We start from the raw sequence: 25,449 nt of genomic DNA on the forward strand, positions 1-25,449 counted from the left end.
ACTATTTTAAATTTTAAGCTCGCCCCTTACCACTTTCCAAATAAGCAGGTCTTTTTCATGCGTCTGGTTGGGACAGATCCAATGCGATCATTCTTCCTCTAACTATAGAGGTACATAAGAATTTTAATCAGTGTTAGGACCTGCAATATTTGATCATGCCTTGATGTGGTTTGCAGGTTTAAAATGCTTTGGCTAAAGGGTTTAACTAAATTACTATTTTTCAAGAGATATATAGGTATTTCACTGTATATTTTTGTCATATTGGATGTAGCTTTGGGATTTTCTGTTTTTTTGTTGTATACTATTTAGGCTTACTGCTGCTTACTGTAAGTCTCACTCCAAGCTGTAAAACAGAAGCTATCGGCACCAAGTTTATCGAAGGAGGAAATCACAATGGGGGTGATGTATCAAGGAACATCTGGGACAAAGTTAATGCAAATTGTGTCATTTTTCTTTTGTGTCAATACATTAAGGTCTTTCGTCCAGTTGTTGCTCTCTGTGCGTCAGTCTGAGATTTGGGGAATGGTAATAGCAATTGTTACATCATGCGCTGATTATACGGAGATGTCTCAAACTCTACATCCGTGCTTCAACTATTTATATTGTACGTATCAAAAAATGCCATCAGGTTGAGATGGTGTAAAGTTTTCTCGCTAACAATGTGTAAAATGTAGAAAATGCTTTCATACGTTTGACAAACAAGTAGAAAATGGAGAAATGCATTTGGTGCTGTATTTTTCTCTAATTGCGCCCCTACCCACTGGCCGGGAATTTTACCTAAAGAACCCATAATTTAGTTAGACAATTAACTTCCCTCCCCACACCCCGATTAAGGACACAGTAGTTATGGTGTTTTTCACCCATATACAGCACTTATAGTGCCGGGAACAGCGACGTAGCATCAAAACAAATGCATTGCCTCCATCGCGTGCGCTTATAGTAAGCTCGACGCGACAGCACGCGATCGCTGGAAGTCATCTCAATTTGATTTTTCGAGTGACCGCAGCCTGACGTCACCGTTGCCGGCACCATAAGCGTAGCCATATAATGTAAATATTACCAGCGGATTTCTCTGCAGTGCTACCATTCTAGACCAAGGCTACGCTTATAATGCCGGTGACGTCAGGCTGCGGTTGCTGAAAAAAAACAAATTGGGATGACTTCCAGTGATCAAAGCTGTCGCTCCGTCGTGTCGCGCTTACTATAAACGCGCGGATGGCGGCAATGCATGTTTCTACGTGCTGCCGCTTGCACTATAAGCGCAGCCTGTGTCCTCCTTAATTCTTGAAAAGTGATTATTTCGTATTATGCTTATGCCCTTTTTTTTCCAGGGTACCATCATTTCTGATTAAGTCTTTCTTTTTTTTTTTTTAGAAGTGTTTTTTGGCATTAACAAGAAATATCACTGTGCTCCTTCAACCGAGGAAGGACCTTCTCTATTGCACTGGTGTAAACTTCCAAGGACCCAAACAATTGAGATATAAACGGTTCCGAGCCTCAAAAAGACAGTTTCATGGAAAATATACTGTCTTCATTAAGTGAGAGATTGAACTGGTACCATAATGAATGCGACAAATCAGTGACACCCCGTGCACAGGTGAGAGCTCAGCAAGCTCTGCGCCTCCATCACGTCTCTGCTGTGTCCTATCGCTGCTGTATATCCTATTCCTGCTGCTGTGTCCTGTCCCTGCTGCTGTGTCCTGTCCCTGCTGTATATCCTATTCCTGCTGCTGTATATCCTATCGCTGCTGTATATCCTATTCCTGCTGCTGTATATCCTATTCCTGCTGCTGTATATCCTATCCCTGCTGCTGTGTCCTGTCCCTGCTGTGTCCTATCCCTGCTGCTGTATATCCTCTCCCTGCTGTATGTCCTGTCCCTGCTGCTGTGTCCTGTCCCTGCTGTATATCCTATTCCTGCTGCTGTATGTCCTGTCCCTGCTGCTGTGTCCTGTCCCTGCTGCTGTGTCCTGTCCCTGTCAGCTGCTCTGACGCACGAGAACCACAAGCAGGCTTGTTAAAAACATTTTTTTCTTCCTTTTTTTTTTCCCGCCCTGAAGTAAACTTTATTGACAACGTGACACGGGCACTATCTGCCGCTCAGTCACCCACAGTAGAGGACTTGTGGGAGGAGCAGCGCGTTACCATAGTGACGGGTGAACGCGCGGCACGCTGGGCATGCTGGGCGAGCGGGAGATTTGAGGCGTGGTGGCGTGGTGATATCGGGTTGTTGTACACAAGGTGCGTAGTACGTAGCTGGGGGTGTTGCTGTAACGGGGGTAGATGGGTGTGTGTGTGTGCTGTAACGGGCGTCGGTGCCTGTTAGTGATACACCTGCGGAGACAGTCACAGGCCGGCGTTATAGAGCGGGTCTGATTACACGGCGCTGTCACTACTCATGGGCCTCCTGTGTTTGTAATGAGCTAAGCCAGGGAAACTGCTCCCCAGACACGCTTCTACACCCTATATACCCGGTCTCCTTATCACTGATGCACTCCTACATTACACTGACCCCACCCACACCCCATCCCCACCCCATCTTCCAATCACTGTCTGCACTCTGACTTGCTCACAATCTTCCTCACTCACGTTCATTAGGCCGTGCTTATGGCGACGGCGTCGCCATTGTGATAGTTATATTTCAAGTTTAGGCGACTTCGCTGGCTACAAGGCCAGCGACGTCATAAAGGTGGAGGCAGAGGGTCGGAGAAGCTCTGATTGGCCAAAAGGGGAGACCGTCGCCGAAAAAAATCAAATAACAGTGACTACCAGATTTTTGGTAGCACTGTTGCGCCGTCACGTGCTCTATAAGCACCGACGACGGCAACAATGCATTTGTTTTGACGCGACGGTCGCCGTCGCTGGCACTATAAGCTCAGACTGGTTACACCTACCCTGTATCTTCATTACATTCATTGCTTACTTTCATTGCCTTCCCCTGCTCCCAGTCCTTCCCTCTCCCAGCCCATGTCACTCTCTGCCTTTTCATACGCATCAGTTGTCACCATAGACTTTGCCTTTTAAACTCCTTTTGCTTCTATAGGGGTGTTTGCAGCACTGCAGGAGAAATTCATTCCCCTGGGAAAGCATGTGAACAGGCTGAAGTCGTTCCCTTTATTGTCAGGGTGTGTGGGTGAGAGTAGTTCTATGGCAGACTTCACTCAGTGCTGTGTATTTACAGCAACAAACACCTGGACAGCTCAGGGTTATGAGGAGCACATGGCAACGATACAGATGTTTTTGCCCCATATGGTTAACCCTTTGCATGCTAATAGTGCTGGCCACTCTGGCAGCCAAGGACTTGCACAAAATTCTGATCAAGAATAGGTTCACTCATGGCAACTTGGTGCTCACTTATACCCAGCGTCACCATTCTCATACACTTCAATTATTCCTTTATGAATCAATTTTTTAAATGTTTTTTTGGTCTTCTCTATTTGTGCAAAAACACACACTACTCTCTTATTGCTCACTTCTACATCAATAAATATGCTACTTTTAATTGTCTTGTGCACTAGTTTTGCAGAATGGGGGCTTTGATAAATACCCACCTAGCAGAGCTGTTGAGTTTACTAGAGACAGGAGCTTGTAATGATTTAGAAGTACTGCCACAGTTGGAATTGGAAGAAAATAGAGTTGTGCTAGTGGTTATGTATTTATGTATGTCTTTAGTTATATAGCTCCAGCGTTATTTTATATTGCAGACACCTTAAAATGTACTGTTAAATTGCCCCTCAAGCCCACTCTCTTTTGAAATCATAGTTGTCAAAATCTGCCTCCCCTTTTCTAAGGCCAGGGGCACACACAGCGCTACACGGCGCCGCATGGCTGCATGCGCGTGCGCACGCCTCCGTCTGCTGGGCGATGTGTGAACATCCCCAGCAGACGGAATGATCCGACACACCACGCCCCCACATGACTGTCACGGTAACTTTATGACAAGCTATAATATACACCAAAAATACCTGGGTTGAACTGAACACGGCTGAGATATGATAAAATATAATTTATTCCTTTAAAAAGGTGAACACACGAGATATACAAATAACAGACAAAATATGCACTTAGAGGCTGCTTAGTCCAGAGCGGAGGTGCTCGATCGCTGGGCTCATTCCGGAGCTTCTCCGCCGCCGGGGCTGCTGAGTCCAGAGCGGAGTTGCTCGAGCGCCGGATTCTGGGAGAGGGTAAGCGGGTCGGTGCGGCACCAACGCCATGAACTGGGTCCACTTCGCCGGGAACCACGTCTCGCCCAACGCACACACCAGTGCTAGCTCTTTCATGGAAAATGGACGGGCCGCCGCAACGGCCGTTACCTCTCCTGTTGCAAGACTCTACCGTCCCGGAGCTGGGTCCATTCCCTGCTCTCCGGGCGGTTTGAGGGTTACGGCGGCTGCAGCGGTGGTTCTTTGCTCAGCTGGCCGGGTTTCATGCTCACCGATCGCCGCCTCTCGCTCAGCCTTGCCGGCTGCAGGTTCCCACGCCGACTTAATGCACTCCTCCGGTCTCGGTGCCCGGCTCCAGTCACACGGGTGGCCAGCACTTTGGTTCTGGAGGCAATGCTTCTCACAAGTAGGGGAACAGTGAGGTGGTGCCATATCTTGTGTTATATGTTGTACACTGTGTGTTCAATATCTTTAGCCTTAGGAACTCTCAATTCACCTCGAGTTCCAACTGTATTACAGAGTCCCGCAGTAAACTGTAATACAGGTTCAGTTCAATCCCACCTCTGCCACCAGTTTATTATAGGCTTGTCACGGTAACTTTATGACAAGCTATAATATACACCAAAAATACCTGGGTTGAACTGAACATGGCTGAGATATGATAAAATATAATTTATTCCTTGAAAAAGGTGAACACACGAGATATACAAATAATAGACAAAATATGCACTTACTTAGAATTGGAATGATGAAATAATCAGAAATCTTGATTAGCAGTTCATGCAGCAATCTTAGAATGACACAAAGACAATGAGTATAGGCTGAGCCTCGTTTATATACAATCCCAGTCCTATCTGTCAATCTAAAGGCGCCTGGCTGGCTAGTGGACTCCTTTGAAGTAGAATCTCCCTCATCTGCAAGTGTGAACTATGACACTTACAGACCACTCAGCCCCTTTGTTCTTCCGCCCTAGTGTATACAATCAGAGCGGTCAACCTTTGATCAGAGGGCTTATGCTAAACCATTTGTCTGCCCTCCTGACCTATTAACATAGCAAATGGGCTCTATGTTCTCATACCAGATCCAAAATACCATTCACAGTTTAATATCTTCACATATTAATATAATTGGTTCCGTTGGGCCCAGTGGGCTGATACTTGCCAGCTTTTCTTGCCGGAACTGTATCTTCATTGTGGCCAAGTCTCAGCCCTCTGTGACCCCCAGAACTGTAGATACACAAATGCAGGTAAAAACACTTTTAAAATACAGGATTCTTCCCTTTAAAAATGAATCTCTGCCTTTCACTCTTTCCCCATTGAAATCAACGGGTTCCGCCGCCATAGGCTTTCAATGGGGAAACGCCGCCATTGAAGTCTATGGAAAAACCAAAAATCTTTACATTTGCCCACACTCCGTCTGGTTGTCGGAGAGGGCTGGGAATGGCCATGCATTCATGCCGGAACCTTGGCTACATGCCACCCAAATCCCAGCCCTCTGGTCCTTCCAGAACCGGAGATATAGACTTACCCTTTTCACAATTTCGGACTTAGCCGTTTTCACGCCACGCGTTTTTCTCCCATTGGAATCAATGGCCGGCGCCGCCATAGACAATGCATGGGTGAGCGCCGCCATTGAATTCAATGGGACCTCCTCTCCGCCATTAAAGTCAATGGCGCGACCCTCTTTCTCCGCTCGACCCTTTACGGGGGTCCCTCATTCCCGGACCATATGGGGGTCGTGTAGGGGGGCTCCTGGGGGCTAGGGTCAAAAATAATTTTATTCCCAGGTGACCTAGAACCTAAGATTCCCACGCCACTTGTCGTTGACCTTGAACTAACAGTGATCAAAGTTCTCTTTTAGAAAATGTTTCCGCTCTTGCGGTCCGCGGTTTGGATGGCTGCCAACCTGTTCCTGGAGATCGGTGTCGAGGAATCCTCATTGAAGTCAATGGCCCCATTGACTTACAATAGGAAACCGCCGCTCCTCCTCTCGGACGCCACCCGCTGGTCGCCGCTGGAAAACAGGTCCAAAACCGCTACTTCTGCCATTGGAAAGCATGGAGCCTCAATGGCGACCTATGGAAGGCTGCAAACTGGAGCCTGAAAAGGCGGGAAAAGGGAACAAAGGGCTCTAATCACTGAATTAACATTAACCCCTTCCCTCCCGCATCAACCCTAGTGTATGTGTTGGTGCAAACACTGGGATGAGACAATACATTTTAACAGGGGAATAAACAGTTGGATTCTGAAACAAGGTAAAAACACATTACTGGACCACAGTCCAGTTAACCCCTTGCTTCCCAAGTGAGAGCACGGGGTGGCCAAATGGGGTGTAACCCCTTTAATCCCGGGCCAAACCCCCTCTTCCATGACAATGACGCGCTGAGCAGGGAGCTCTGAGCAGGGGACCGGGGAGCTCTGAGCGGGGAGAGCGGTGTAAAACATAAAACAAAAGCATAATTGTGTGTGTGTGCACGCGCAGGGAGCTGCCGAGTCTGTTCACTTTCAGCATCCAATGTATTGATTGGCTGCTGAAACTGACGTCGCGCTGCTGCAGCCTGGAATCACAGTTTTCGAAAGACTCCAGCCACAGCAGCAGCGACGACGTCTAGCTTCGCAGCCAATGGTAGTTTCAACAATGAACACTACCATTGGCCGCCAGGAGTCCGTGACGAGCACGTCGCGCTGTGTGCGCTCAAGGCCTAAGCCTATCTTGGTTGCTGGCATCTACCACCTCCCTAAAGCCCCTCTACAGTCCCTCACTGACATCACCCAGTTTCTTGGCTCCATGTCGTCTCTGAATGAGAAGCGTGAGCTGCTAGTTCTTCTGGATTTCAACTACAATAGGCTCGACCCTAAAAAACACAAAATTCAGATACAACTCAAGTCACTTAACCTAAAGCAACTCCTTTCCCAACCCACATGGACAAACCTGAAATCTCAACCATTCCTTGCTAAACTGGATTCTCTTCTCAAATCCCAGCAGAATCCAATCCTCTGGCATCCTTCCTGACATTTTCAGTGACCATGCAATAGTGTACTGTGTAAGGAAAATGCCATCTCAATCAAGCCCTAAAGTTCTCCTCACTAGAACATTTAGAAACTTTAACCCACAACAGTTTCTGGCTGAACTTACCAACTGCCCTTGGTACAGAATCGACTTAATTCCTATCCCTGATTCTGCGCTTTACTATTTCTTTCCTCCGGTGGTTTTCAACTGACCTTGTAGCACTCTACCATTTCAGGGATGCCTTGTGGAAAAGCTAAAAAGTAACTGGCACTACCAAGGATCTTAACTACAGATGCCTACGGATATGTGCACAAGGCAAACAAGACATGCAAAAGCACAATATTACTCTGACAATATTACTAAGACAATCTTCACCAGAATACATCAAATCCAGCTAACTTCTGGAAGGTTATTAACAATATATTCCAGCCTTCTAGCCATCAACAACCAAGTAATATCACTAAGGAGGATATTACTCTGACAAATCCCATTGACATTGCAAATGCATTCAATGATTACTTTGTGGGGTGTGCCACTAACTTATTAGCGAAACGCAACCCAAACCACAAACAGGAGCCTCATTCAGAGAGTACCCCTATAGCCCCACCCTCTCCCAACACGGCTCACAATTTTCAATTTGTCCCAGTATCCGAAGAGGAGATTACACAAGCGCTACTAAAACTAAGCAACCAATGTGGACCTGACTTACTGCAATCTAAGTTTCTAAAACTTGGTGCCCTAGCCATTGCCAAACCAATTGCTTGCATAGTCATCTCTATTCTGTCTGCAGGCCATATCCCTAAGACCTGGAAAACTGCCAGAGTTGTCCCAATCTTCAAAAGTTGGGACAAAAACACTGTCTCAAACTACAGGCCAATCTCTTCTCCCAATACTATCCAAAGTCATGGAAAAATGTGTTCGCTCCCAATTAAGCAATTACTATACCAAGACAAATTTCCCTTGCCAATTCCAATCTGGCTTTCACCCCAAACACTCCACCGTAACTACCCTGCTAAAAGTTTCCAATGAAATCCAGTGTGGAATGGAACTGGGACAACTCACTGGTGCAATATTCCTAGATTTTGCAAAGGCTTTTGATACTGTTGATCATGTTATCTTGCTTAACAAACTCCAGTGCTATGGGATAGAGAAGCATGCTTTAAACTGGTTTCATTCCTACCTATCAGGTAGATCCCAACATGTCCATCTCAGGCTCTAACTCCAACCCCCTGGATATCACCTTATCACTTTTTGCTTGTTAGATTATCTTGTGTTGCTTAGTTTATTAGGGCTTATTTTGTTCACTGTTTTAGGGGTACTGGGGTAAGGGAAGTACCTCTTGTTCCTTTGGGACAAGGGGGAACGGGCCTGAGGAAGGGGCTTTTCCCCGAAACGTTGCCCCCCTGTTTATCCCCCATTGTGTACACCCCCCCCTTTTTTCGTCACTTCCACATTTTCCCAGCTTTTTTCTATTTTTTTGTGTGTTTTGTTCTATTGTGTTGGTGTCACTTTGCTCCTTGTATATAACTTGTGCATTTATTAAATATTCGTTTGATTTGGCATTTTCCACTTGTTGTTACTTTTCCTATAGTCAGAGCGTGCTGGAACTATTAGCTTTGTTAATTATTATGTAGGAGGATCTCGGGTCCTTCTTATGTTACTTTGCACCCTGCATTTAGCTATACTATATTTTTCTATTTGACCATGAGTGCTGTCTATCATTTCTGTTCTTGCCAGGTTGACTGAGTTCCTCCAATTTTAATTAAGGATTTTGTGATGTAATAATAAAGCAGAAGTGGATACGTTAGTTATGGTTTGATGAAGCAAATGTATCTTATCTGCTTCCCTTTTTTGGGGGGCTCCAACAAAAAATGATACAAAAAAAATGTTAATGCCTATATGTTTCAGTAACTAGTTCCTATTTCATAAAAAATGTATATTAGTCCTAACAATTCTTGTTCTCTTGTGAGAAACCAGTATTGTACTTTTTTTTTTCAGGCATTCACAAAATGAGGCGATCAGCAGCTCCAAGTCAACTGTTTGGTAACGCCGCAAAGCAGCTTCGCTTTATACCGCCTGGAAAAGTTCATTCAACGTACCCGGATACAGAGACTAAACATTTACATACAGAGTTAAAGACAATCGAGGTAAACGAGTTTAAAGCGGCTTTGAATGTAATATCTGTGTGTATGTGTGTGTGTATATATGTTAACTTTATTTTTCCCTTTTATATATAGGCGTGCCGAGTGCATTAGGCCTCGGCCATAGTGGAAAAGTGTGTGTACGTTGGCGTGGCGTCACGCTCGCCTCAAGCAGGACAGATTTCTGTCCTGCAGGGAGAGGCAAAGGCGACGGGAGGTGTGTCGGGGGGGCGCGGCCGTGACGACACAGAACTGGTACATCCTCATTGGGTGAAACACTCATGTGACCCGGTCATCGAGCAGGAAATTCAAATTTGCTTTTAGCACGAAGCACCAGTCTCTCCGTCGTGCTTGCGCGCACTATAGACAAACACATTGGCGTCCTAGTGTTTGTTTTCTGCGCTGCGCGAGCGATGTCTCCTGCACTATGGACGCAGCCTTGGGTATGAGTAACATGAATTGTGTGTGTGTGTGTATGCATATGTATGTGTGTAGATATCTATCTATCACATGCGGTACAAGAGCCAGTCCTGACTCTGGCCATAAGATGAACGATCTGAAGGTGGCCATACTCAAAGGTAATCTTAGAACATCGAAAGAGAGACGGTTGCATGAATACAAATTTATGCAACTGTTCAGGACACTTAGCGTTGGCCTAAACTGGGATCGCAGTTTCATGAGTCACTACCCTGACACGAGAACTCTCTTCCTATGACCATGTTTATAGAAACTGCGCTATATGAATGCACACACAGCTGTCTCTTACACATACTAATGTACAATGTAATTCTATCCCTATATACCAATAGGGACCACATAGCATCTACACACTAATAGTAATGCAACACTGTTTGTTTCTATCATTTTTAATATTATCATTAAAATGTTTTTATATAATGATCATTTCATTACACTTTAGGCATCGAGTGCATCTATTATGGAGTCTTTTCTTTCTTTTGTTCATTAGTAATGCAACACCCTCTTACATTTCTACACCTACCCACACTATTGGTATACACTCCCACTCCACACACACCCTTTGTAAAGCCCTGTATACGCACACACACACACACACACACACACACACACACACACACACACACACACACACACACACACACACACACACACACACACACACACACTCCTTACATGACTAACAATCAGGGACCATTTAACACCTTAAGTCATAAATCGCATACAACACAGAGGGGAGGGATAGGCTTCAGTCACAGATACATTCCAGGATACACTGTTTTTAAGTAAAAACCTCTCTTGCTTTATCCATTGCAACACCGCCGGAAGAAGAGATCTGTATATCTCGAAAGCTCGCACAAATAAAAGCATTTCGTTAGCTACAGAACGGTATCGTTTATTCGTTTTTGTGTTTTATATATATATATATATATATGCACTCCAGGTCTTATGTAAAAATATTGACAGTTTAATTCAAAAAGATAAAGCGCACCAGTGGTAAGTATTATAAAAATATATGTGAAATATCACAAGCAGCTTAAAACTTACAATTCTTACAATAACATGGAGCTCCATAAGGTAGAGTTAGTCCCGTGGTCCGTAGGTGGTATACAGCAGGCTGGAAACATAAATGAAAGCGCAGGACCACTCATAGTATAGTAAATATATAAAATATATTGGTATAAAAAATGGTAAGATATGCACGTACAAAAATTTAGATAATATAAACATGTTAGGTATAGTAACCCAGATTTCGGGTACTTCATGAATGGAAATCCCTCCACAGAAGGCAATTTCAGCCTCGCGAGCCTCCGACTTGTATCTGAACGTCCAGCCTGTCACAGGCGTCCCTCTAGGGCTCCGCAGCGATGATACTGTACTTGGCTGAAGACGTGTCCTCTCTCTCATCCAGCTTCGTAACCTGGAACCCAGTACTATGTGGTCTGCAGGAGTCCCCTCACATGGGCGTCTCTCTTGAAGTCGCTCATAGCGGTCCTCCCTTCTTCAGTTGGCTGCTTCACTCACTCCCGCTCAGACCGGCATATACAGCAGGCACCAGCCCCCGGACCGTTTTTCGAGATACACAGTTTCCAGGAGCGTCTATGCGTAATGACATGGTAACAAGCAGTGACTGAACCGCATTGTGTCTTGCACGTAAACATGCTTCATCGCGTGTGAAACACTTTTTTGGAGATCCGGCTGGATTTCACAGCGGGCGAACGGAGTACCCGCTCAAGACTTAAGCTGGAAGGGGATATTTTCTGACACTTTTGGATATTCATAAAGAGTTATATGATTTGGTCTCTTTGTCCCTCTGTCTGTCTCTCACATTTTTGGTATAAAATAGGCACCACTGTTGTTCGTCTACTTGTGCAGGACGGAGGTCATTCCAAGCAATACCTATGTACAACCCATAACCTATGCAGCATAGTACACACACAAATTTTTCTGTGCGATAGGTACAGCTGGTCTTACAGGAGCCAAAAACCATGTAGTGTACCAAATAGGTACCGTTGGATGGTATGATATCTTTCTGTATTATAAAAACAAACTAACTTTTTTCAGTCTGATGTCATTATGTAAAGACAAAAGAAACAGCGCAAAAAACCTCATAGTGTAGTATATAAAATTATATTGTGGTAAAACAGGTGAGTATTGCACGTACATCAATTTAATAGTTACTAGCAGTACATGTTTTGGACATGTTACCAGTCAGCAACAGATGGTGGGTAAGGATCACTGGATAAGTCCCCTTCTCCTCTCACGTCTCGCTTGTGATGTCACTCAGGACGCCGTAATGCAGGGCAGCAGCCCTTCAGCATGGATATAGCAGCCCGATTGGAGTACAGCTGTCTCCCGACGTGTTAGCTGTGGTGGTTTGCGGTGGAAGCAGGCTCTCAGTCCCTGGCTTCAAGCGTGTGTCTGCATGTGTGGCATCTACTTGCAGCGCGCCTCGGGTGATGTCATCCAGCGGCGCCAATCACTCTGCCAGCCACAGAAGCTTGGATAGCATAGATTGCAGTAACGGAGATAGAAGCAGGCTCTCAGTCCCTGGCTTCAGGCGTGTGTCTGCACGTGTGGCGTCTACTTGCAGCGCGCCTCGGGTGACGTCATCCAGCGGCGCCGATCACTCTGCCGACCACGGAAGCTTGGATAGCATAGATTACAGTAGCGGAGATGGGACCAAGTGACAGAAATAGGGTAATAACACACTGTAGGTAGTGTCAGAATGCGCCCTCTTATCCAACGCGTTTCGTACCCCAAAGGTACTTCGTCAGGTTTGGGGTACGAAACGCGTTGGATAAGAGGGCGCATTCTGACACTACCTACAGTGTGTTATTACCCTATTTCTGTCACTTGGTCCCATCTCCGCTACTGTAATCTATGCTATCCAAGCTTCCGTGGTCGGCAGAGTGATCGGCGCCGCTGGATGACGTCACCCGAGGCGCGCTGCAAGTAGACGCCACACATGCAGACACACGCCTGAAGCCAGGGACTGAGAGCCTGCTTTTATCTCCGTTACTGCAATCTATGCTATCCAAGCTTCTGTGGCTGGCAGAGTGATCGGCGCCGCTGGATGACATCACCCGAGGCGCGCTGCAAGTAGATGCCACACATGCAGACACACGCTTGAAGCCAGGGACTGAGAGCCTGCTTCCACCGCAAACCACCACAGCTAACACGTCGGGAGACAGCTGTACTCCAATCGGGCTGCTATATCCATGCTGAAGGGCTGCTGCCCTGCATTACGGCGTCCTGAGTGACATCACAAGCGAGACGTGAGAGGAGAAGGGGACTTATCCAGTGATCCTTACCCACCATCTGTTGCTGACTGGTAACATGTCCAAAACATGTACTGCTAGTAACTATTAAATTGATGTACGTGCAATACTCACCTGTTTTACCACAATATAATTTTATATACTACACTATGAGGTTTTTTGCGCTGTTTCTTTTGTCTTTGTATCTTTAGCCTTGGTCTTGGAGCCATTCCACGAATATAGCAGCATATCCTCACCATTAAAGTAACAGGTTTATATTATATTATATTAATATCACTGTATTATCACATTATAACACTGAATCACGATTATTAGAGCGCAGTTCACCCTTTGTTTCTATGATGTCATTATGTCCAAGAATGACACGAGAGGGTAGTGTTTCATCTGACAGGACCAGATGAGGGATGGGTGAGGGGGCATTCAGTACTATTCTGTAACAATTCTTTCTACCGTGTGTGAACCAGGCCTTTTAGGGTAATACAATATGATAGTGCAGCTATTTTGTTATCTCTATCTATCCTATATATAATCTCTAGCGTCATCATAATTTTCAGCCCCTGTTGATCCACTGCTGGATGAAGGCCTCCCCAAGGATCTTCCAGGTGCTGCAGTTGCAAGCTTCTTTCCACATTGCTCCAAAAAAATGTTCTGGTTTCATCCTCTCATCTTACTTTTGGTCGTTGTTAGTCTTTTAATTGCCCCTGGAATCCAGTCGAGTACCATCTTTGTACAATGATAGTCATCTGTTCTTGTGGTATGTCTGGCACACTGCCATTTTGTATTTCTTCTCCTGATGATGATGTCACAGTCTTGTTTGGTTTCAAACCCATTCATACTTTTTCCTATCTCTTCAGGTAATATCCAGCATACATCTCTCCATACTACTTTGGGTTGCCTGAAGCTTTTGAAGTATCTTTGCATTTTGGGTCCATGTGTCACATCATTATGTGAGCACGTCGAAAACGTTCCTCTTGAGGCTCAGTGTAATGTTTCCTTGAAAGATTGTCTTGATTCTTCCAAATGCGCTCCATCTTTATTCTCCTGTTTTTATTTTAAAGGTTCCCACACATTGTTACTTGACGGCCAAGGTAGACATAGTCTTTGACTTCTAGTTCTATTCCATTAATTTTGATCACTTTGGTGTTGCTGAGATTCATATGAAGGCCCACTTACTTACTTGCTCACTGTCACGATCGTGCTCGCCACGAAACGGGTCGCGGGTCTGAGGTGGGGATATGAAAACACCGACCTTAGGCCTCGAAGCCGGTTCAGGGTTGCGCAGTCCGTAGTCAAACATAGCCAGGTCAGGATTGGAGAAAGCAGGGTTAACGTTATCCAGGCAGGGGTCAAGGCAGGCGGCACAGGAGCGGTGGTCGAGGATGCGAGCAGAGGTCGTCATCAGGCAATCTTGGGTGAAGCTACTTCAGCGTAGAAGGCAAGAACCTTGAGAGAAGCCACTTCAGCGAAGGTGCTGCAGCGCGACAGGGAAAAGACAGGAGTCACAGGAACAAGAAGCTTCAGTACAGGGACTTCAGCACAGGAACAAACTCCACTTGAAGGAAGCAGGAACCAGAAGCCACAGTGCTGGGAATCCAACGCTTCAGCACGGGAAGGCAGGAAAAGTTCAGAGAAGCCGAATTCCGCGTGGCAGGGTTTCTGGAAGGAGGAAACAGGAACAGAGAAGGGCAAAGACCGCAGGAACCGGGGGTGCAGACACGCCACAGGAAACACTGGGGGAACCAGCGTAGCCGCTTCAGCCACGGCGAAGGCGAAGTCTGCCAGGAACAAGGAAAGCAGCACCGGGGCTACTAAGCAAGAAGGCCTTGGGAAGCAGGGGACTAGGAGCAGGAGACAAGGCACAAGGAGGCCTAGCAGGCCAAACAGAGAGTCTGACTATTTTTCAGTTCCAGTTGAAATTCCCTGCTGTTCTTGAGGTTCTTCATGTTGATTTGTTTTGATCTTCTTTTTAATCCATTTCATTCTTTCCATCTTCACATTCAGATTTAATTTGCTGCAAACCAATTGGTGATCACTCCTTGTGTCAAACAATTAAGGATTGGGCAGTCTTCAATCATGTGTTTCTTGTTGGGTATTATATAGTCCATGTCATTCTTGATTCTATTGGGTCAATTCCATGTCCACTTTCTATGTGGATTCTTGAAGAATGAATTCATGATGTAGAAGTTTTCACATTCTGCCCTCTATACCAATTTGTCTCCATATGAATTCCTGTTACCTTAGCAATACTTACCAACTGATGCTTGTCTTTCTGATGGGAACCAATCTTTGCATTGAAATGTCCCCTAACGATCTTGAGACGATCATTTCATTTGTTTTGTGGTTGATTTCATGGTACAAGTCTTCCACTTCATTGTCTGTATGACTTGTTGTTGAGGCATACACTTGGATTATTTGAAACCTGTATCTCTTTGTCAACTGGACGACAATTCTGGCTGCTCCTTCCGATGACCTTTCATAATCCACTATGTTATTTCTCCATATTTTGTTAATAATGAAACCTTCTCCCTTGATTTTTCTATTTTCTGTACCTCTGGGATGGACCAAGTGTCTGCTTTTGAGCTCAATGAGGCCTTCATCTTTTCAACAATATCCCATGTAATCCTTTCAAATTAGTCTTCTAGTTCTTGCAGTGCTGCTTCGCTGGAGAGAGTCCGTCAGTTGTAGGTAACCATATTTAGGTTTGAATGACAGCTTTTGTTTAATCCCGGAGGATTCTTGGCACGCTCTACCTTTTTTATACCTATCTTCCTGACCGCTGTCGAGCGTTGAGGACCATTGATGAACACATGAAATAGGTTTTACATAGATGAGCCATAGGCATACCTCTAACGTGTTCCACAAAGTCTCCACCCTTGTGTCATGACAACATAACGTGATACGTAAATTGCCACCCCCGTGAATTCATTAATGTTGGTTAACACTTAGTATAATATCTTATTGTGTCCATTAGAAACATTGCACAATGCACAATATAATAATCTATGCATAAGAAAAGAGACCAAATCCTGTCTACTACATAATATTTTAATAGTATACATATAAATATACAGAAAAATATTGTATCATATAAACATAGTTACTCTTTCGACATAAATAATAATTATTATATAAACTGCATCCCAGCCGGTCTAGTTTGCAAAAATATAGTAAAGATGAGTAGTACTAAAATTATCTTAATGTAGAGAAGATTAAATGTCATGTACATCTTAAAACAAAAATTGAAAATTTAAAGTCTACAAAACTAACAAAGATTTAAAGGAACAGCAAAAACAGACCATATAAGGTTAAATCCTGCCAAATTGTAACATAAACACTATCATACTGAGCTAAACCAAAATATCATTCTATACCCTGCTCGAAACAATACAAAAATAGTAAAGAAAAATAAATACTTCCAAAAAGGAATAGTAAAGATAATAATCTTAAAGTTTTCTTTAAGGCCATCATCAGCCCCTTGCCGGTCCAGACCTCACATTTTATGTAGGCCTAGGGAGGACTTGACAACCCATAATTCGGGTCTCTTGGTAACAAGTTAAAGAGAAAAACACCACTAGCAAGGTCAGAAGCTAAATGTTTCAAATCCACCTGTTAAATAAAGAAATACAAAATAATACAAAAATCAAAAGGAAAATCAGTCGGATAAAGAAAAAAACATGAGCTTATAATTCTTTTATCTAACCCCTCCCCCCCAGGATAATAACAGATTGACATTCAAACGCTTTGGATGTAAAGTATCTAACATAGAGATCTTAAAAGCCTTATCTAAGAAGCATCAAAGATTGATTTCCTCCTCGTGATAGCTTTTTGATACAGTAAATTGGCATACATCTCCGAGTAGACAACGAATGTCCCATATTTGCAAAATGTCTCGCAACCGTTTGATCTAAGTTTTGCCCTAATAGTGGAATGATGGAGGGCTAACCATTCTTATTACCTGCCTGTTGGTTTTCCCCATATAAATCAAACTGCATGGGCACTTGATAATGTAAACAATGTGTGGAACTGCAAGAGAGCGGATGCTTGGTTTTGTACTTCTGACTGTTGTGCGGATGAAAAAAAAAAAACCTTTCACCTGCAATTAAACTACTGCAAGTAATACCTCCTGTACATTTGTATACTCCATTTTTTTTTATTTTGAGGAGTATTTCTTCCCCAGATCATTGGAAGTGAATATATCTTTTAAATTGCATGCTTTTTGATAGACAAAGTAGAATATGATACCTTCGTTTTCAGATTTGGATTAGCTTATTTTCACCCTTGGTTGGGTTGGGTAGTGAACAGTGAGCACTAGGCCTGGCTCATGGTTTTTTCATGTTCCTGTGCAGGACAGACCCACTGAGGTCATTCTCCCTCCACAGCGGAGGTTAATGAGAATTTTCACAGGTAGTGTTAGGACCTGCATACTGGTCATGCCATGAAGTGGCTGCAGGCTTATAATGCTTTGGCCAAAGGGTTTAACTAAATGACCCTTATTCATGAGAATACTAACATTTGAAGTATTTAACTATGTATTTTGTCACATTGGATGTAGAATTGGGTATTTTTGTCTCTTGTTGTATACTAACAGAATAAAGTTGGATATTTTAATATTTTTCAAAAATGCTGGTCCCGTGCAGTAATTTTGATACAGCTGTGCAGTTGAAAAAAGAAGCGCAAACAGAATGTCACCAAAAAATAAAATACAATGAATGAATGAATGTCACTCAAAAAAAGTTTCTAGAAACTGTGTGAATAGATGAATGTGAAGTAATTAAGCGCAATTGAGTGAATAAAAAAGTTGATACCAATTGAAACCAATAAGTGCAGTGCTAATAAGTGAATAGATGTAAGGAATCAGGGAACACGTCCTCTGCAACGTGTTCCCTCCTTACCTGTCGTCACACAGTCCACCACTCTGGCACCAGCGCGGGCGCGCACCCCCGCTCTGCTTACAGAGCGCGCGTGCACGCGCAGCTCTTCTAGAGTGCCACTGAGCTTAGCTCCGCCCGCTTGGACATGGCGCGCACACGTGACGTCGTGCACCGCTCCCCAGCTGCGTGGCAAGTATTCTCCCAGCCCACTTGTCTCCTGCAGCCAATCCTTGTCTCCGCGGAGGCCGTGCCTCCGCTCTGCCTTTCATGCTATTGGTTCCTGTGTGCTACTTATACCCCGCAGTTCCCTTCCTGCTTTGCTGAGCATAACCAGTTGTAGCCTTGTGCTTCCACGTCTGTTGTGCCTTGCTCCTTGTCCTTTGTTTCTGCAGTTAACCCTACGTGTACCGACCCAGCATTTTTTTGGATACTCCTGTGGATACTGATCCCGGCTTACCCTCGACTCTGCTGACCTCCCCAACCCCGACCACAGCTATACGGACTTCCATTACTCTGACCTCCCCAACCCCAGACTACGGCTATACGGACTTCCATTATTCTGACCTCTCCAACCCCAGACTACGGCTATACGGACTTCCATTATTCTGACCTCTCCAACCCCAGACTACGGCTATACGGACTTCCATTATTCTGACCTCTCCAACCATAGACAACGGCTATATGGACTTTGACCATTCTGATCTCTCCATCCCAAGACCTTGGCAAGTATCTGGACTATAAAACATACAGAACACCTACAAGCTCAAATTGAACCCCCAAAATACCCACAACATATATATAAGCATATAAGTTTCACGGAGGAGTGCTACTGAGCATGGCAATTTATATTTAAAACCAGAGACATAACATAAAACACAGACAAAGCTCAGTGCACATCCAGAAAAACTTATATACGGTACAGTGCCTAAATATACATGTATAAATAACTAATAAATAAAATGGTCTTTTAGTTTAACATTTTGGCCAAATTGTTGTAAGCCCTTGAGACAACTGCACGGCAGACCACGTTTCAAGGGTCCTTAACACTAATATAGATTCTTAATAACCTGTGCATTGCCAGGAAGAATGATTTATAATAAATCTGTCAAAATTAGTTGCAAAAGTTCTAAGTCTGATTGAAGCTTTTATTAACCTGTACATTACCAGGAAAAGCACTCTGTAATAGATTTGTCACAATCACACTGTAAGCAAGCAAGTTCCCCTGATAGTGGGAGATGCCATGGAGTGAGCTTTTAACCATTTAAATGTTAGTTTGGCTCAAGGGCTTACAACAATTTGGCCAAAATGTTAAACTAAAAGACCATTTTATTTATTAGTTATTTATACATGTATATTTAGGCACTGTACCGTATATAAGTTTTTCTGGATGTGCACTGAGCTTTGTCTGTGTTTTATGTTATGTCTCTGGTTTTAAGTATCTGGACTAACCCACTCTCTCCAACCCAGACCCGGCTACGTTGACAATCCGCCTGCCAAACACGCTTCAGCTGCTGTGGGTGTGTGGTTCAGTACTTTCCCACCTCAGTACCGGGGTCCTGTCTTGCTCGTGGGCAGCACAAGCGTTACAATAGAGCACTCCCATTGGATATTGGTGATGAATGTCTCTACAGTCTCCTCTTCTCCTCAAAAAAAATGTGTATAAGAGAAGACCTAGTATAATAAAGTTTTATTACACATGAAAGCAAAGCTGGAAGAAAAAAAGTACACTCGCATTCTCCCAGTTCTTTGGCGCATTGAGTGTCATAGGGGTACACTCATACCACTCCGGCTCGTGCAGGGCTGATATTACAACTTGTTTACATGATACTCTGCTACATAGTGTGAGAGACACTGGCTTCTTACCCTTTGTCATTGTACATTTTGATATAAAACAACTAGATGTGAATCCTACAGTTTCCCTCACCAATTGCATAATAACTTGCAAGTATGTTTGCGTTTTCTCTTCATATGTTCTGTTTGTCCAATAATTTGCCATCATACATGTGTGTGTGTGTCTGTCTGTGTGGCCTGTAAAAGGATAGAGGTTGAAAAAAAGTGGCCTTGTGCAACATATTGGCAGAAAGGTCACTCCATACTTGCACTTTTTTCATTGCATGATAACAAAAAACAGAAGAAAGATGTTTCGTCAAGAGCCTTTGAAAGAGTATGTGGCTTGAAACCAAATTCTGCTAACACGGAGCAAACCTCACAATCTGAAAACTACGCAGACAAGCCTGTGGTAGCAAGTGCCCTGAAGTTTAGACCCGTAACAGGTAAGGAAACATTGGTGGATTGTGTTTCATAATATTTGTTTTCTTTGTATAAAAATAATCTCACTCTCGGTTTAGGTAGGTTGCTCCCCATTTTTATTCTGTAGACAATGCTATCCAAACTACTGTATATATAAACACTTTAGCAAGTGTTTGGGGAGAGTGCATTTTACTCAATACTCTAATCTTATTGCATACTCTACTCTAATGTTATTGCATTAGTACAGTAGGTAGAATTGTGGACATTACAGTATGTGGATGTAACTTCTGTCCGAGAAATTCTCACTGAATCCACCCTTGATCATACAATGTTATCACTGTAGGTACATCAATTCATATGATCCTTGGGCTACTGCTTGCTGTTCTGCTGCTAATTATGTAAACATTTCTATTTTTGGAAAATGTGTACCGACAAGCTTCAGCACAAATCACTCCATGGATCCAAAATTGATCCAACAATTTTTTTTTTTACAAAAATGTCACCTGTAAGTATTTCTAAATAATTTAATTAAATGAGTTGATTAGTCTGATTTCCTACAGGTCCTCCCCTTTGTGTGATTATGGAGTTGGCACATGCAAAGCCCCTATCCCTTCTCTCTCCTTATGTTTATGGGCCTCCTAACGGGGGTAGAGTTGCTTATGAAAACAATTGATTGACCAGCATTTCCCCATTTAGAAGTCACAGTGAAAAGACTATTCTTAATTTCCAGACAAATCTGGGAATTTAAAAAAAAATAATGTAGGTGTAATCTGCTTCCTTAGATGGAATGAACCTTAAACTAGTTGTTTTACTTATTTCTATCCTGTTAATATGCGTCATTTTTTCCATGTATGTTGAATTCAAGCATATTGGCTACTCCTGTATCCCTTTGTATAAATAATTAGTCAAACCGTGAACAAAACAATTTACCTCTAGTTTTTAAGACTGACAAACAGTCTTCTCACAGAAGAACGAAAATCAAGTTTGTGAAACCCTTTAAAGAATTTGTTAGAAAAATTCCTGCCCAAGTTATAAGCACCTCGAGCAGCTGCATTTAACCTATTAAACATGTCTCGGTACGTCGTTCAGTTTTGACACAGGAGGGGCTGCCCCATACAGTATTATTATATTTGATTAAGGCATACAATTATGTTGTTAAGTTGTTTAAAAAATGTTTATTTTTAAGTTAACAGGCATTGCACACGCACGTGTAGAAATGTAGGGCAGGTACTTAAGGTGCAGTTCCAACCTAAATTGCATTTGCATTAAAAAATATATATTTATTTATAAAATGTTTTACCAGAAAGTAATACACTGAGTTACCTCTTGTTTTAAAGTTTTATAACAATACATGGTTATATGTCAACAACATTCTTTATATAGGCATTGCATTGATTACACTGTATAATGATTGCGTAATGTATATCCGGCTGTTAAGTATATATGCTTCTGTATCACTAATAACTTGAGACCAAGCCTTTGAGACTTCCTCATTTTGGTCTCCTTGCATATGCTTGGTAATACTCATTACTCATTTATCCTATTTTGGCCTGGACATTAGATTATTGATTCAGGCAACAACAAAATGAACAGAGGTTATACATTCAATTTACATGGGCCGTTAAAGATCTGATTATGGGCATATGTAACCGTTACAGATGAGGTTAAAATGGTGTAAGAAGAGTTAGGATAGGCCTGCAATGTGTTGTCAGAAGAGGCTCTACCTCAAGGAGCTTACAATCTATAAGGAAGGGTAAGTTGAAACATAGGTTACAGGGGATGAGGGCTGGCGAGTTTTTCAGATTGCAATAGAGCAGCTGTAACATAATCAAACGGCTTACTCCCTGCGGGGCGACGCAGATGTAGGCTGGATGGGTTTCTTTAAGATATTTTTAACAAATGAAGAAGACCCGATGGCCTAATTGCAAAAAGGTCAGTAGCAATATTATATAAGCTATACATGTACTGCTTTTGATATGACCTAGTTCAGGGGTGGCCAACTCCAGTCTTCAAGAGCCACCAACAGGTCAGGTTTTAAGGCTATACCTGCTTTAGCACAGGTGTCTCAGTCTTCACCTGTGCTGAAACAGGGATATCCTTAAAACCTGACCTGTTGGTGGCCCTCTAGGGACTGGAATTGGCCACCCCTGGTCTAATTAATAAAACTGCAACACTGCAGAGATACCGCGAGGGGGGTCTGGTCTGACATAAAATCCAACACAGAGTCAGTTGGAGGCCAGTCGTGGGTGGGGTGGTGTCGGTCGGGGTGATCTGACGTCACTTTGCGCTCTGAGGTCGGTGGAACCTTTAAAAATAGTGCTCAGACTGGCAAACAAGCGACGTCAGAAGAGGCAGATTGCTGGGAACACAAACTGCGGAGAAGCGGCTACATGACGGATTAAACCCTTACCTTCTGTCTTGGCAAGTACTGGAAGGGAAATGATTGAGGAGAAACCTTCCAAGATCTGAGATCAGACGGGTAAAGCTGGGGAGTAAGGGGTACCCTTTCTTATTTGTATATATTATGAATCTCACAGATGTCAGCCACATTGCAGTGCCTGAGCCCCCTGAGGAACCCAGTACAGGGGGTGTCAGACCCAATAAGGCATCAGCAAAAGACCAAACATTTAACTTGTTCAAGATGCAAACATCTTCTACCTGACAAGTACTGTACAAGGAAAAATTATGCAATGCTTGCATAAAGCAATTGGCAATGGAGGAAAATCCCATCCAGATTCACGGCTTTCTGGGATGGTTCCTATCAGAAATGCAGCTAATTTACAGACGGTACCAGGGTCATCAATACAAAGGGAAGACCTAGAGGCATCCTACGAACCTAGAGAATATCAGAGGTGTTCCTCGGCATCCGCACAAGAATTGGATTGGGACGCCTCAGTAGGAAAATCCGATGAAGGTGAAGCGAGAAGAATATTTAAGCTTCGCAACAGAAGATATTCACAAACTGGTGAAAGCGGTAAGAATGGTATGGAAATAGGAGCCTATGAGGATGCAGGACCATATGTTCATGAGTTAACATAGAAGTTCAAGGGATTTCCCAGTCCCAATCAAGAAAGTGATTAGTACGGAATGGCAGCATCCAGATAAGAAACCATCCTTATTGAGACAATTTAGCCGAATGTACTTATTTTGGTATAGAGGATTCCAAGGCTTGGGATAGCCCTCCAAAGGTAGAGATACTAGTAGCAATAATATCCAGAAGATTGGTCATTCCCCTAGATGATGGCTCAAGTTCCTGGGATACAATGGATAAGAGAGCAGAATGTGCATTGAGAAGAGTGTGTTGTGTCAGCAGGTTATTAAGAGTGGGTAACCCAGGTAGAAGAAGGTTTAACGACAAAAGTTTCCAGAGATCACATTTTTAAACAATTTCTGTCAATTTGACAGGCTATCAATTACTTATGTAACACATCTGTAGAGTCCACCCGCTTAACGGCAAAATGTATGGCACTTTCTCAGCGGTCTGCACAGCATTATACCTCAACCTGGATAGCGGACACCGCTTCTAAGAACAAACATTGCTCCGTGCCATTTGTAGGTTCCTTATTTGGAGTGTTGCTGGAAAAACTTGTTGACATATTGGCAGATGACAAGGTGAGGGCCTTACCCACAGATATATATTTTTCGTGGCCCAAGGCATTCTCAGAAAGAATGCAGGTTATACAAGAGCTTCAAAGGGCAGTTGTTTTCCTCTAGGACCAGATCCGGGGGAGAACCACAAGAGGGAAGGTCAATGGGTGGCCCAAGCTTCCAAAGATCAACATCTTTCTGACGCCAGAGACTCCTTTCCAAGAGGTGGTCAACAGGTAGGAGGAAGACTTCAATATTTTACTACACAGCAGATAACAGATCGCTGGGTCTATCAGCTGATATTTAACAGAACTTTCAGGAAAGCCTACAAGAAGACTCCTCACATGAGCGAATGGAGTGTTATGTACAGTACCACAGCATCAAGAAAAGAATAGAAAATATGCTATAATGTTCATGGTTCCAAAAGTATCGGGAGGGTTCAGGCAAATCTTGATTCAAAATGTTTTAAAATGAGTATGTTCGAAGGGAGCATTTAAAAATGCAGTAATTCAAATCTGTCATCAACCTATTAAATCCCGAGGATTTTATGGTAGTATTTGATTTAAAGGATGCATATCTGCATATTCTCATCTGCTATGCACACCAAAAATTCTTGAGCTTTGCCATACAAGAGGAAGAAAGTGAAGCATTTTCAATTCAAAGCTCTGCCGTTTGACCCGTCATCCGCTCCCACAGTCTTCACAAAAGTAATGGTGGTTGTATCGGCGGCAATCAAGGAGCAAGGTATATCATTAGTGCCCTACGTGGTTGACTGCTACTAAAATCAGCATCACAACTCCTCCTGGAAAATCACATTCAATATGTACTGGAAGTCGTACAAGAACTAGCCTGGATCATCTATTGAGGAAAAAAGAAATTTGACACCAACACTTCACTTTTTAGGTCTGCAATTCAACACAAAAAAATAGAATGAACTAGCACTCACCCTGTCTAATATAATTTGGTTAGGAGTGCTAGGATCCTGCATCTATACCGCAAGATGCATACAACTATGCAAAAAACACATTGGATCAGCACTCAAATATTAAATCAAAGAAGATTAAGGACTTAGGTTTTGCTTTTGGTCTCCCCAAGTTCCTCCTTTAATGTATATAAAAAAGCAGTACAGGCATACCCCGCTTTAAGTACACTCACTTTAAGTACACTCGCGAGTAAGTACATATCGCCCAATAGGCAAACGGCAGCTCACGCATGCGCCTGTCATCACGTCCTGAACAACAATACCGGCTCCATACCTGTACCGAAGCTGTGCGCAAGCAGGGAGACTATATAGCCTGTTACAAATGCGTTATTTACATCAGTTATGCACGTATATAATGATTGCAGTACAGTACATGCATCGATAAGTGGGAAAAGGTAGTGCTTCACTTTAAGTACATTTTCGCTTTACATACATGCTCCGGTCCCATTGCGTACGTTAATGCGGGGTATGCCTGTAATACAGAAAAAAAAGCAGAACACAGAGGGAAAGGAAAGGTTAGCAGACACACACTGTTATATGGGCACAGAAGCATGACGAAGGGTCGAGGAGGCCTTGAAATGTTGCTCTAACTTATCCTTTCCCTGTGTGTGGGGATTTTTCTGCATTATTGCTTTTTTTGATACATTAAAGTAGAAACTTGGTGAGACCAAAAGCAAAACGGAAGTCC

General features: G+C 43.4%; 1 protein-coding gene across 3 annotated transcripts in view; it reads left to right on the forward strand.

The window, feature by feature from the left end:
• Positions 1-1,427: 1,427 nt before the first annotated feature.
• RAD54B (RAD54 homolog B) overlaps positions 1,428-25,449 on the forward strand; it is a 91,614-nt gene continuing 67,592 nt past the window's right edge. The window contains exons 1-4 of one of the 3 annotated variants that reach the window (XM_075582710.1): positions 1,428-1,597; positions 2,060-2,240; positions 9,170-9,318; positions 20,073-20,214. In XM_075582710.1, coding sequence (XP_075438825.1) covers positions 9,181-9,318; positions 20,073-20,214 — 280 coding nt within the window. In that variant the 5' untranslated portion in view covers positions 1,428-1,597; positions 2,060-2,240; positions 9,170-9,180. Of the gene's footprint in view, positions 1,598-2,059; positions 2,241-9,169; positions 9,319-20,072; positions 20,215-20,615; positions 20,697-25,449 lie in introns of those variants that run through there. The other 2 variants (XM_075582711.1, XM_075582712.1) reach the window with 2 other exon arrangements.

The sequence above is a fragment of the Ascaphus truei genome, chromosome 2 (genome assembly GCF_040206685.1).
Source record: "Ascaphus truei isolate aAscTru1 chromosome 2, aAscTru1.hap1, whole genome shotgun sequence".
NCBI classification, from domain to species: Eukaryota; Metazoa; Chordata; class Amphibia; order Anura; family Ascaphidae; genus Ascaphus; species Ascaphus truei.